General features: G+C 36.1%; 1 protein-coding gene across 1 annotated transcript in view; it reads right to left on the bottom strand.

The window, feature by feature from the left end:
* The window catches only part of LOC308264396 (transmembrane protease serine 11C-like), a gene marked incomplete at both ends in the record, with an annotated part of 73,797 nt that overhangs the window by 28,065 nt on the left and 30,420 nt on the right, over window positions 1-15,312 (bottom strand). The window contains one exon of the mRNA XM_080697621.1: window positions 1,850-2,013. Coding sequence (XP_080553747.1) covers window positions 1,850-2,013 — 164 coding nt within the window. The remainder of the gene's footprint in view (window positions 1-1,849; window positions 2,014-15,312) is intronic.

The raw sequence follows: 15,312 nt of genomic DNA, 5'->3' as shown, positions 1-15,312 counted from the left end.
CAAGCGTGTGCCACCACACCGGGCTTTGGGACACATATTTTGAGTTATTTTTTTCCTCCTAATAAAAGCTCAACAGTTAATGATACTTTGTACTAGTTTTGTTTTACAACAAACTTTATATAATATATTCCTCCTTTGAGCTCTCACAACAACCATATGGGATACTTAAAAAAAATTATTCCCATGATGTGACGGTAAGACCAAGGAACAGAAATGCTAAGTTGTTCAACATCAAACAGCTAATATATAGAGGACCAGGATTGAGATCTAATAGGGCTTTAAAGAAGAATCCATGATCTTAACTATCCTTTTCTAGGCATTACAATATAGAATACTGGCACTATATTCAGCTACTTATATGCTGGCTAGTAATGTCTAAGTCAGAGCTGTAGGAAGTAGTGACCTTCCTCTACCTTATGCAGCGTGTATGCAAATAAAATTCACAACCTTGTCATATTACATGCAGCTGCTAAGTAACTGAATCAACTAGTCAGCATAATAAGGTCAGGATATTCAATAAAGTGCTATAACAGTTACTTTGCCTGCCTAAATCAACTTCATGGTTCCATGTGGCATAGACCATTCACCTGGTGACAGTGAGGATTAACAATTCATCGTGGTGAGAGCTTTTATGAATTTGAGCCAAGCATTGTTTTGGAGGATGGCCTTTGTCAGCTGCTGGGTTTGCTCCTGTACCCATGAAACCCTAGTCAGTTTTATGAGTCAACTAGCTTCTGATGACAGGTGAAAAGGGAGAAGAGGGAAGGACAGGGAGTTTCTAAACTACACATAGAGGTTAAGACAAAAACAGGTTAAATTTAACAAGCACTGCTCCTTATAAAAGTCTAGGATGGCATTTTAACAAAATTACTGGGAAAAATCATACATCTGGAAGAGGTCCCCCCAAAAACATCTGTTATCCTGGGATTGTATATAATGTTCTTAAAGTTTGGAAAAATTCTGGAATTATAATGTTCTGTTTTTACATTTGAGTTCATAATTTTAGTATGTGAGTTTCTAAAAATATATCTTTGGAGCAAATTCTATGTAAATTGGAAGCTTATTTTCTCTCTCTTTCTCTCTCTCTTTCACACACACACACACACACACACACACACACACACATCACTAAACTTAGGGTAAGCTGTGTCAGAAAGAGAGAACATCTAATAACCTGAGGAAAGTCATGTTTCAACAACATACTGCTTCTTATCCAGTAGAGGTATGTTCAGGTTTTGTTTCTTTTCCCTAAATGTTTTTACCCTGACTGTAAGGGTAGTAATGCTTTTCTGCCCTTGGCCAAATTTGTCGCATCAAGGAATTGTTAGTCTAGATTAGTTTAACCCTTTTTAGCAGATAACCAGTAGCTAAGCCTTCTGTTGGCTATTTTAATCAAATCTGAAATATGCTCATTATTCCAGGAATAAAAGAAGAGTTAATCCTACCTTTTAGAGGCTTTCACAATTTTGTTAGGTGATCAAAATTAAGAGTTAGACTGTAAGTGACAGCGAGAGAGACAAGTTCTACTAAAGGCATATCAAAGAGTAAGTTTGATGTTAAAGAGGATCCACGAATTCTGGAACTTAGGAGACTAGATTCTTGAGACACCTAAACTGAAGTTGGTATCATGGACTATATAATAAGCCACCAGATTAAGGCCATTTTATTGTTTTGTTTTATAAACAAATGTTATTTGGGTCCCCACCCAATTACTTTAATAGTGGCTAAAGGTAGCTATCATTTTATGTGAAATAATATTTAAAGAAAGGAATGCTATTTTCATTTGTATGACAAAACACCATATTCAAGTTAAAAGATGAATACTATTCCATACAATACATATTCTTACCTGAAATTTTAAATGAGGAAGCATCTATAACTAATGACCCAGTTTGTCCCGTTAGTTTCTCACGTAAAATGGTTTCAACCCTGTCCCAAAATTTTGCTGCATTATTTTTGTAACAGGATCTAAACTTCAGCACAGCATGTATTACCACTTTCCCTTTGGCTTGGCTGCAAAACATAAACAGATAAATGAATTATGCTTTTATTACTGAGCCTCTATAGCTCTTAGTGGGAGGAATAGGGAGTTTCTAAAAAAGAAGAGGTTAAGAAACTATCAAAGTAGAATTATTCTACCCTTTGTTTACTATCCCAGTTCCTTCCAAGGGACTTTATATTCATAGTGTAAAGCAGTAATGATGTAGATTAGGAGAATTGAGTTTTTATTTTTCATCTACTGTTTGTTAACTCCTTAACCATAGTGATCTATTTACATTCTCTAGAAATCAGTTTACTCATCTCTAAAATGTGAAGTGATGTGTGCATGCATGCCTCTACCATCTTGTACTCTATTAAGATGTATGATTACAATGTACCAATAAAAATGTTGATGATTATCTTATTTGCACCATTATAGATTTTATCCATATTACAATGCATATAGAGGTATTTTGAAAATTTCCTACTAAACAAAATAAAAATTATTTATTAATATAAAATACCTATGCAATATACTATGGATTATGCAGGAAGGGCTAAAGTGATTAAATAAAAGCAACAGGTAAATGAGAAAATCATTTATTATTTTGCTTTTTAAAATTGAGGTATAATTTGTAATAGTGGGGCAGTTTTCTTTACCCATTAGAAATCATGACAGAGCAATAATGCTAAACTAAAATTGTCATTTTACTTGAAGATGGAAATGTATAAACCTTATTCTTTCCAAGGTGATAATTACTATTTATTTGATGGAATGTCTATTCTGTTGTACTCTTTATTTCTGTGCTTCTTTACCTCTTCCTATGCATTTTTCTGCATTTGCACATTTGAAATAACTACATGGAGCTCTGTGTAACTTAAAAATATCCTGAAAATATTCACTCAGTCCTTCATAACACTTGTGAGCCAAGATAGAAACCATAGCCAAGGTCCAGGAGTTTCTCAGTTCATACAGTGCTTTATTATTTCAGTTACTTTTCTAAGATAATTAAAAAACTCAGTCTTTAAATTCATTTAGAACAACAACAACAACAACAACAACGACAACAATAAAAAACCATGATAGCCAAAGTAGGTCTTAGCAACAAAAACCATGCAGGAGGCATCACAACCTGACTTTAAAATACACTACAAAGCTATAGTAATAAAAAACAGCATAGTACTGGCACAAAAACAGATACATAGGCCAATGGAGCAGAATAGAAAACTCAGAAACAGATCTACACACTTACAGACAATTGATTTTTGACAAAGGGGCCAAAAACATACATTGGAAAAAAGCCTCTTCAACAAATGGTGTTGGCAAAACTGGTTAATCATATGCAGAAAAATGGAAATAAACCCCACTTTCTCACCCTACACAAGAGTCAATTTAAGATGGATAGAAGACTTGGAAATTAGACCAGAGGCCTCGAGGCTCCTTGAAGAGGGTGTAGATCCAACACTGCAACACATATGCAAAGGTAAAAACTTTCTCAACAAGACCCCAAAGGCATAAGAAATTAAACAGTGAATCAATATGTGGGATTGCATGGAAATGAAGTGCTTCTCTTCAGCAAAGGAAACTATCAAGAACCTCAACCGAGAGCAAACAGAACAGGAGAAGTTTTTGCCAACTACTCCTCTGATAGAGGACTATATCTAGAATATACAGAGAACTCAAGAAATGTAGCACTAAGAAAACAAATAACCCAATCAAAACCGCAGATGTCACTCTGAACTTTTCAAAAAACACTCCAAAACCAAATTAAATATAGACACACATTCTTATTGTGATGTCATTAGAGTCCTAGGATAATCTTTATAACTAGACATATGAACTAAAATTTATGTTAACCTTTACTGTCTCTTTACTCATAAAATAATTTTATAGGACAAACATTGGTGATTTTTTTCCATAGGCAGTCTTCATTTCCATTCCTGAACTTTCTGTTTATTAATCCATTCATTTAACAAAAGTGTATTAGACTGAAAACATGTCAGAAAAAGTTCTAGGTGACAAAGCTATATCAACATATAAAAACACAGTCTCCAAACTCCAACTTTAGTAGAGACGAATGGGTTACATATCTGAGCTATTCCAGCTTCAGTTTTATGTGTTCATGTTGAAAATATTTTCTCATTTTTTCCTTTGAGTACCAATTTCTTACTAGTACTCTTTCTTTCTTTCTTTCTTTCTTTCTTTCTTTCTTTCTTTCTTGCTTGCTTGCTTGCTTGCTTTCTTTCATGGGTCTGGGGAAGGAACCCATGGGCATTCAACCTCTGAGCTATACCCCCTGCCCTATTTTTTATCCTTTATTCTGAAACAGGTTCTCACTAAGTTGCAGAGGGTCTCACTAAGTAGCTGAGGTTGTCTGCGAACTGCAATCCCCTGGTCTCAGCCTCTCAAATGCTGGAATTACAAGCATGTGCCACCACGCCCAGCTCACTATTTCTTAATGTAACATGTTTACCTGGAATGTATTTAGCCATTTTTGTATAGGGTAAACTGAAATATGCACATTTTGTACATTGTGATTGTTTTGTGGGACATATGCAGTGTGATCCAGTTGTTTTTTCTATCATTTGGTTACACTGACCTGGGAATGTTGGTTATATCAAATATTAAATTTAAAAATGACCACTCTTTAAACTAAAATTCACTCTTAAATATTTATGGGAGTAGGCCCTGTGAAGTGATCTGAAATTTGTAATATTTTTGTAATGAACTCTACTGCTCCTATTATTGTAATATATTATGGTGACCATAAACAAACAAACAAACAAACAAACAAACAAACAAGGTTCTGCTCTCATGCTGTTTATATTCTCATAGTAAGACAGCTTCAGAAGGGGCCTCTTAGATGCCATGGCTCACACTTGTTATTTCAGTATTTGGGAGGCTTAGACAGAAGAATGGCGGTTTGAGGTCAGACTTTGCAATTTAGCAAACCCCTACCTTAAGAAAAAACAAACAAATAGGCTGGGGGTGTAGTTCAGAGGCAAAATGTCTCTGGGATTAATACCCATCCCTTCTTCCTACATACTCACAAAGAAGTGAGACCCTAATGAAAAGAAGGGTGGATCATGGTGAGATCTAGGGGAAGAATGCTCCAGGAAGAAAGGACAAGTGCAAAGGCACTGGCCAAGATAGAATTAATGTTTCCTTTAGCTTCATTAAGCTTTTGACAGGATTTATCCTGACTATAGGCCCTGATATTTCCTTACATCATTTACTGTATAAAACTTATAATTAAAAATTTTTCTCTTTTCTTTTTAAGTGTATGCTAATCTTTAAAAAAAAAAACTCTTGCCAATTTTACAACCCAAGAATTGTCTTTCTCAAGCACATGAATGATATTTCTTTGAAATATAAGCATCAAAGTAGGTAACAGCCTTACCTCCCAGTTTCTATGGGAGAGTGGGAACCTGCCTTCAGTGGATACCTTGCTCCAAGGTATATAGGTACAAGAAGTTTACCTTACTATGGGGAAAGCCACTTAGCACTTACAGATAGCCTAAGCTGTCCCTTTCATCTCTGCCTTTAAAAACTCTACTGGCTTTTGTGTCAATGGAGTTAAGACTTAGTTTTGGCCTTTCTCTCTTTACAGTAGTATTCTATAAAGTCTTTGTTATATGTTTAGCTTTAAGTTCAGTTTTTGCTCCGATTGCCCTGTGTTGGGAAGCACTCAAATATGTTTATTGGAATAACCATAGTAAGTCACTGTGGATAGAAAGTTGTCAGTGAGGATGAGGCTATGAGATGAGGTCAGAGAGAGAGGTAGGGACCAGTTTAAGTAGGGTCATGTGCTTTATAGTAAGGAGTTTGGAATTTGTGGGAAATTGTCAGATGGCATTAAGCAAAGAAATTATGTGTTTCCAATTCATTTAGGTTTCTATGCAGAGAATAAATTATAATGGAGCAGAAGCAACAGCAGAAGATTAGACAAATTAATACAATAATTTAAGATTTCCTGGATTCAAATTATAGCTTTATTTTTATTAAATGTGTCATATTAGCAAGATAACCTAACTTTGCTTTAGTTTCTTTCTCTGTAAAATGGGAAACTAAAATATACAAAGCATATAGCATTGTAACCCAGCTATATTAGTTCTCTGGGGGTACTCATTTAGAGCAGATTAATTAAAAATAAGTAAAAAAAAAGAGAATAGCACAGTTCTAGACTACAATATACCAATAAAAGTATATTAAAAACAGTTCTAGTTTTAGAAAGAGGTAACATATATTAACTTTTCTGTTTGTAATTGTAGTTATTATTTTTTGTCCTATGTTCTGGAAAGAAACCAATTCTGACTTTTATCTAATTTTCATCTTATTAAATAATGTTACCCTGGATTGTCCTCTCCTGTATTTTTAAACAGTCACTGAAAACAATTATACCAGATGTTTATCTAGCTACTGAGTTTTTTTTAACAAATGTGTGAGAATTTATTTAATTCACTGTGTATTTGATTTATTTAATCTGTGTCTTAATTATGCTCAGGAAGACTTGCCAATTATATTTTAAAAAATATCTAGGAGAAATGCTAATCAAAAAAAAAAAGGCTCAGTTGCTCCCAATACAATACTACAGAGTAATTAAAATACAATTCTCTCACTAATGTATAGGTCACTCAGAGATAAAATCAGCAAAATTACTTCAGACATAAAAATCCTAAAAATAAAATGGACTTAATAGATATTCAAAGAATATCTTATCTAAAAACAGATGAATAAATTTTCTTCACAGCTGCTTATAGAACTTTCTCCAAAATATTCTATATTTTAGGTCACAAATCAAGCCTTAGCAAATACAAAAATTAGTATAAATCCTTGCATCTCACCAAATTATAATGGACTGAAATTAAAAATCAACAGAAAGAAAAGAAAAACTATGGAACACTACACTACAAACACATAAATATTGAAAAAATTCTTAGATTCAAAAAAGAATAGAGATACAACATATCCGAATCTCCGGCATATTAAAGGCTGTTCTAAGAGAAAAGTCTATATCTATGAGTGTCTATCTATAAGAATCAGAAATAAGCCGGGTGTGGTGGTGTACACTTGTAATCCCAGTTCTTGGGAGGGTGAGAAGAAGAATTGCAATTTCGAGCCCAGCCTCAGCTACTTAGTGAGACCCTTCAGAACTTAGAACTTGTTTCAAAATAAAGAATAAAAAATAGGGCTGGGGGTTTATCTTGGTGGTAGAATGCCCCTGTGTTCAATCCCCAGTACCAAAAAAAAAAATCAGAAATATCTCAAATAAACAATTTAATTATATATCTTAAGGCCCTAGAAAAATAAGAACAAGCCAATTCCAAAACCAGTAGAAGGCAGGAAGTAATATCAGATTCAAAGTCAATGAAATAGAAATTAAATAAACAACAACAAAAACACAATAAAATAGAAAAGTAAATAAACAACAACAACAAAAACACCAAAGAATCAATTGAATGAAGAGTTGTTTCTTTAAAAAAAATAAACGAGATTAATAAACATTAGTTACGGTTTAACTAGCCAAAAGAAACAGAGAAGACTGATAAACCTTAGAATTCAATGGAGGGTTATTTCTTTAAAAAGATAAATGATAGACTTCTGGAAAGATAGCAACTGAGGGAAGCAGCACATATAAGTCCTGCTGACACTCGATCTCCATTGCCTTAAAAAACATCATTATACAAAGCCAGAAAATACTACCAGTAGAGGAATAACATGATAGGTACAAGATGGGAAGAAGAAAAGGTTACAAGACCGATCAGAGAGCAGAAAAGAAACTTGCCTGCCTTGCAGTGGCAGGCGCCACACTGGTGCCATCTTGCCTCACTGCAACTGGCTACAGAGACAAATAGAAAAAGAATCAAGGACTTGAAGTGAGTAGCTGCAGGTCATTGGAGTTGTAAGCCATCAGTTCTTTCTGCTCAAACACTGGCTACAACTTCCTACAGTGGTGACTGTGCTCACCACGCCCTCCAGGGATCCAGAGCTATACGCAACACCAGAAAAGAAACCCATCAGCCTTGTGGCCGTGGGTGCTACACTGACGCCATCTTGCTTCACTGAACCTGACTCCAGAAACAAACAGGAAAACAACCAAGGACCTGAAGTAAGCAGCTGCAGATTATCAAAATTTTAAGTCATCTTCTTGTATCCCATTAAGATGAATAATTACTGTTGGGTGTGGTGGCTCACGCTTGTAATCCCCCGCGCTTGGGAGGCGGAGACAGGAAGATTGCGCAGGTTCGAAGCCAGCCTTGCTGGCTTAAGAGACCCTGTTTCCAAATTTAAAAAATATATAAAAATAGGTCTGGGAGTGTATCCTGGAGGTAGAAGGGTTACTAGGAACCCCAGTACCACCAAAAAAAAAAAAATGTATAAGTACAATGCACCAATAAAAAAGTTAAATGAGATTGATAAACCTTAGCTAAGTTTTAACTAACCAAAAGAAACAGAGAAGACCCAAATTAATAAAATTACAGATGCAAGAGAAATTATCACCACCATCACTGAAATCCAGAGGATCATTAGAAACTAAATTGGATAAATTTCTAGACACATATAGCTTGCTAAATTGAACCATGAGGATAAAGAAAATCCAAACAGACCAATAACAAGGAGGACCTTGAAGCAGTAATAAAAACCTCACACACACAAAAAATCCAGGACCAGATGGATTCTTAGCTGAATTTTGCCGGATCTTTTAGGACAAACTATTGTCAATGCTCATCAAATTATTTCATGAAAATAGAAAGTGAAGACGGACATTCCCAAATTCATTCTATGAGCTAGTATCATTCTGATACCTAAGTCAGATAAGCACATACCAGGGAAAGAAAACTGCAGATCAAGATCCTTGATGAACATAGATTTAAAAATCCTTAATAAGATCTTTGAAAATAATATTTAACAACATATTAAGGAGACTGTGCACAATGATCAAGTTGGTTTCATTCCAGTGATTCAGGGAAAGTTCAACACACGCAAGTCAATAGATGGAATTCACCACATAAAGAGAATTAAGGACAAAAATCATCAGTCATAAAGAGAATTAAGAACATAATCATCTCAATAGTAACAGAAAAACCCTTTAACAAAAACTCAGCACCCATTCATGTTAAAGACACTAAAGAAATTAGGGATAGAAGGAACATACCTCTACATCATAAAGGTACATTGGACAAACCCAATGCCAACATCATAATGAATGAGGAAATATAAAATCAGGAAGAATCCAAGGATATCCACAATTACAACTTTATTTTTCTGTCCTGGGGATGGAACCCAGGGACATTATACCTACGAGCTACACCCCTAGCCCTAATTTAGTTTTTATTTTGAAACAGGGTCTCACTGAGTTTCAGAGGGCCTCACTAAGTAGCTGAGACTGGCTGCAGTTCTCCCATCGAAGCCTTCCAAATGTTAGTATTACAAGCGTGTGCTACCATACCCGGCACAACTTATTATTATTATTTTTTAATATAGTATTTGAAGGTTTAGCCACAGCAATTAGGTAAGAGAAGAAAATGGACTGAATGCAAGCAGGAAAGGAAGAAATCAAATAATCACTGTTTGCAGATGGTATAAACTTATATTTAGAATATACCCAAAGCTCTACAAGAAGACTTCTATACCCAATAAATTCAGCCAAGTAGCAGAATATATTAAATCAACATGCAACAATCAGTAGATTTTTTTCTACATCAATAACAAATTCACTGGGAAAGAAATCAGGGAAACAATTCTATTCACAATAGCCTCAAAAAAAAATCTCTACATAGAAAATTATAGATCACTGAAGAAAGACATTAAAGAAGAAACTAGAAGAATTACATCTCATGTTCATGGGTAGGCAGAACTAATATTGTTAAAAAGGCCATATTACCAAAAACAATCTACAGATTCAAAGCAATTCCTATCAATATACCAATGACACACTTTACAGACCTAGAAAAAAATTATCCTTAAATTCATATGGAAGAATAAAAGACCCAGAAGAGCCAAAGCAATTCGAAGCAAAAAGAGCAATGCTGGCCTGATTTTAAATATTTCCGAGCTACCGTAACATGTTACGGGCATAAAATCATATGCATAGAATAATGGAATAGAATAGATAACACAGAGACAAACCCACACATATAGTCATCTGATCTTTGACAAAGGTGACAAAAATCATATGTTGAAGTAAAGACATCATTTTTAACGAATGGTGCTAGGAAAATGGTATCCATTTTAAGCAAGAAAGAATCTCCTGCTTTGCACAAAGATCTACTACTGTAAGTGGATCAAAAACTTTGAAATTAGATCAGAAACTGCAACTGCTAGAAGAAAATATAGAGTCAATATTCCAACATATAGGCAGAGTCAATTACTTTTTCAATAGGATTCCAAAAGTTCAGGAAATAATATCAAGAATTAATAAATGGGATGGCATCAAATTCAAAATTTCTGTACAACAAAATAAATCTTCACGAGCATAAAAAGAGAGATTATAGAATGGTAGAAAAGCTTTACCAACTACTCTTACAGAATTAATATCCAGAATGTACAAAAAACAACCAAAAACACTAATAAATGGGAAAATGAACTAAATACATTTCTTTAAAGAGTACAAATGGCCAACAAATATATAAAAAACATTCAGCATCGTTAGCAATCAGGGAAATGCAAATCAAAATTGCACTGAGCTTTCATTCTACTCTAAGGAGAATAGCAATCATCAAGAATAGAAATACTAATAAATGTTGGCAAAGATGCAGGGGGTAGGAGAAGGAACACTGTGCATTCTTGTTGAGATTTTAAATTACTACAACTACTATGAAAATCAGTAAGGAGTTTCCTCCAAAGGCTAGGAATGGAACCACCATATGACCTAACTCTACCAGTTCTCAGCATTTATTGAAAAGAATTAAAGTCAAGCCATACGGCATGGTGGTGCACGCCTGCAATACCAGTACTTGGGATGCTGAGACAGGAAGATCACAGGTTTGAGGCCAGCCTCAACAACTTATGTGGTCCTTAGCAACTTAGTGAAAATCCATTAAAAATAGATGGGAGTGTAGCTCACAGGTAGAACATCCTGGATTTAATCCCCAGTAACTCCCAACACACTAAAAAAATTTAAAGTCAGCATACTATAGCAATATATGCATATTCATGTTTATAGCAGTGCAATTCACAATACCCAAGTTACAGAAACTACCTAAGTGTTTGTCAACAGATGGAGAGATAAAGAAGTGGTAAATATACAAATCGGGACTTCATTCAAACATAAAAAAATGAAATTATGCCATTTTTAGGAAATGGGTAAAACTTGAGAACATTGTGTTAAGCGAAATAAGCTAGACTCAAAAAGTGAAGGGTCATATGTCTTCTGTCATATATGGAAGCTAGAGAAAAAATGAAGAGAAGGGAGACCAGTAGAGTGGAGGAAGAGAATCAGGCCAAGGGAGGAGGAGAGGGAACAGAGAGGTACTAAGGAATGCAATTGACCAAATTATGTTATGTGCATATAATGAATATGTCACAATGAATTACCCTGAAAATATAATTATAATACAACAATAAAAATTTAAACTTATATGGGGGGGAAATTTAAGATTGTAGGTATAGATTTAATGCCCTACATACCCAGGTAGATATAATATGATTTTTTAAGAATGTTGACAATTGTTATTTTTGTGGAGCATGCAGGATTAGAAACATTTTTGCTATGATTTCATGTAATTTTCCTTCAAGGATATGGAATTATTGCATTTCTAGAATGTCTTTCTTTGCATGAATGATTTCCTATTCATTATAAGTATCATCTCTTCTTCCCAGAGAAATATTCTTTCTCCCTTTCTCTTAAAGAGGACTCATTAAAACCAACGACATTAAAAATAATTTAAAATGTGATTATGGTGTCATGATTTTGTGTTTATTTTACCCTGAGTCATTTATTTACAGATATGACTGTAATTATTATGCTCCTAAGAAGCTTAACTCTTTAGTTCCCTTATAGAATCAATCATAATAATCAGAACTTCACTCTTAACATTTTCATAGTTAACAATGCTGATAATAAATAGCAAGAGGCAACATGACTGGTGTAATGCACAAAAGAAGGCTATAGTTCATTTCACTGAACTTATTTTAAAAACAAAAATTCTTATTCCGAAGGCAGGTGAGCTGCCTAGTTTCCCTCAAGTGCGTGTTTCTAACCCCGTTCACAGATTCACGCCCTGTCTGTTGGGATAGTAAGTCTGGACAGGTTTACTTTCTTAGTGTCTATGTAGCTGTGATCTGCTAGGATTTAGAAACTAGGGGGGCCAGTACCTAGGTTTTCTGCTTTTTATCTTTTCTTTGACAATATATTAGCTATGGACACCAATAGCCTACTTGATTATTTATTTGGTTTCTCAGTTATTCATGAGAATAGATACTGTGTGTCTGTTTATTTAGCGCTATTGAAATTGAACCCAGGTGTATTCTACCTCTGAGCTACACCTTCAGGCCTTTTTATTTTTATTTATTTTTTTGAAAGTGTCTTTCTGGGTCATAAAGTGTCTCACTACATTGCTGAACCTGTGATTTTTCTTTCTTAGCCTCCTAAGTATGGGGATTACAGGCCTGTGCCACTATGCCTCGCTTTATTTTTTGTTTTGAAACAGGGTCTTGCTAGGTTACTGAGATTCTTGCTACATTGCTTAGACTGTCTTCAAACCTACGTTCATCCTGTCTCAGCCTCCCAAGTATTGGGATTAAAAGTACCATTCCTGATTCTGGATTTTATTTATAGTAAGACTCTGTAATGCACAATGGAGTTCAGAAGAGCTTCTTGCATGTGAGGAATAATTAATACATACTTTAAAAATTGAATTCCATTAACTCTATTATGAGATTATTAACAGATTATTCTGAGCTGGGCGTGGTGGCCCACGATTGTGATCCCAGCATTTGGGAGGCTGAGACAGGATCATCGCAGTTTGCAGACAGCCTCAGCTACATAGCAAGGCCCTTTGCAACTCATTGAGACCCTGTTTCAAAATAAAAAATAAAAAATAAGGCTGGGAGAGTAGCGTGGAGGTAGAATACCTTGGGTTTCATCCTCAGTACACACACACACACACACACACAAATGATTATTCTGAGTATTATTTCCTATGGAAAAATAATGACCCTCCTCAATGGGGATAGATAATAGGTTTTAAGTAATTCTTGAAGGTTTAATGCTACCTGGAGTTCAGAAACTATTTCTTGGTGATGTAAAAAAATTATGCACCTCTGTTACTGACTTTTCTCTCAGAGACTTGTCTACTTTTCCCTTTAAATATATATTCTTTTTAAAATGAAGATTTCTATCTATTTGCAGTTTCTACTCCTTCTTTACCTGTTTTCAATTCTCTACTCAGTAATGTTTGGATAAACATTTTGGCACTTGAAAAATCTGTGAAGTATGATTTCTATAGGGTCCAGAATGTTAAAGGAATAAAGATGGTTTGGGTAAGCCGGGCGTGGCAGTGCACACTTGTAATCCCCATGCTTAGGAGGCGGAGACAGGAGGATCACGCAGGTTCCAAGCCAGGTTCGCTGGCTTAAGAGACCCTGTTTCCAAATAAAAATATAAAATAGGCCTGGGAGTGTAGCTCAGAGGTAGAAGGGTTTCCAGGAACCCCAGTACCACCAAACAAAACAAAACAAAACAAAACAAAACAAAACAAAAAACAAACAAAACAAAACAAAACAAAAAAAAGATGGTTTGGGTAAGTATGCATTTATACCTTGTGTGTATTAGGGGCAGCTGCATATCACAGAACCTCAGTTTCCATATATTGTTGCCATATGAGAATGTGAGAATGTAGACTTCCGGGAAGATGGCGACCGAGAAAAGCGGGGCTTAAGAGCCCCGCTAACAACAAATATCCATTACCACAAAATCAGCGCCTTTCAAAGCCAGAAAACAACATCATCAGAGAAACAAAAAAAAAATCACCAGGCTCCAGAGAGAAAGCGGACTGAGAACAGAGCCACAGAGGAGATCCTCACGCCCGAGGACGCGGCAGCGGCAGCAGCACCATACTGCCGGCGAATTCACGGGACGGCCACAGCAAGCCGAGGGGAGCCGCTGCGGAACAGCCAGGCGGGATTTCTCGGCGCAGAGGACATCTAAAGCTCCCAATGTCGGAGCTCAGCACACGCTGCAGGGATTCAGAGTGGAAATCAAAACCAAGAAAAAAAAAAAAACGCCAGCCCAACAGCCGAGGGCGTAGCAGCGAGCCATATTGCCACCGGCGGCAGCAGAACCGAACTCACTACAGCTACATCTGCGTACTCAAGAACAGTGAGTCAAATTGCGGGCCACAGCGGAGAAATCCCAGTACTGTACTCACTGGGACTTGACCCAGTGGGAGAGGGGCGGTGGCAGTGATATCACACCATTGGGAGAACGTGCAACCTGGCACCCCCCACGGTCTAAAGCAGCCTCTATCGACTCTCTGGGTCGGAGACTCTGTGATACAACCCAGTAAAGGAGTAGTGGGGTCTGAGATACCACAGACTCGAGATCCAGAGCACCTTAAGTGAAGTCATAGTGACCCAAGGGAAGAACCCAGAGAAGGCACAAACTTCCGAAATCATGGGAAAGAGGAATAATACTGGAGCAATGAATGCCCACAACCCCACAACATCAGAACCCGATAAAACAGAAAATCAGAGATTTCTAGAAGATCAAATCAGGAAAATAACTGTAGAAATAATAGAGGTGCTTCAAAAAGAACTCAGAGAGAGCCAAAAAGAGATAAAGGATGCAATTAATGAAGTAAAGGCCTCAATTCAAAGCACAAACAACCGATTAGAACACATGGAGAACAGAATCTCGCTCTTAGAAGACGATCATTCCAAAAATGAACGCATAGTTTCTAATCTAGGAAAAAATATCCGACAGCAGGAATCTGATATTGAAGAAATATGGGCCCATTTTAAGAGAGCTAACCTAAGAATAATTGGAATAGAGGAGGGAAAAGAAAGTGATACCAAAGGGATCAACAATCTCTTCAAGGAAGTAATAGCAGAAAATTTTCCAGACATAGAGCAAGAGGTTGATACGCAGGTCCAGGAAACTTATAGAACTTCCTTTAGACAGGATCGGAGAAGAGGATCCCCACGCCACATAATTGTCAAAATGACCAATGTGGAAGCCAAGCAGAGAATCTTAAAGGCAACAAAAGCAAAGGGCCAAGTGACATTCAGAGGCAAACCAATTAGAATCACTCCAGACTTCCCAAACCAAGTTATGAGAGCCAGAAGGGCTTGGAGTAACATATTCCCAATTTTGAAAGAAAACAACTTCC

Source organism: Muscardinus avellanarius, assembly GCF_963383645.1.
Source record: "Muscardinus avellanarius genome assembly, chromosome: 6".
Classification (NCBI taxonomy): Eukaryota; Metazoa; Chordata; class Mammalia; order Rodentia; family Gliridae; genus Muscardinus; species Muscardinus avellanarius.
This window is presented reverse-complemented; position numbering and strand designations above follow the sequence as displayed.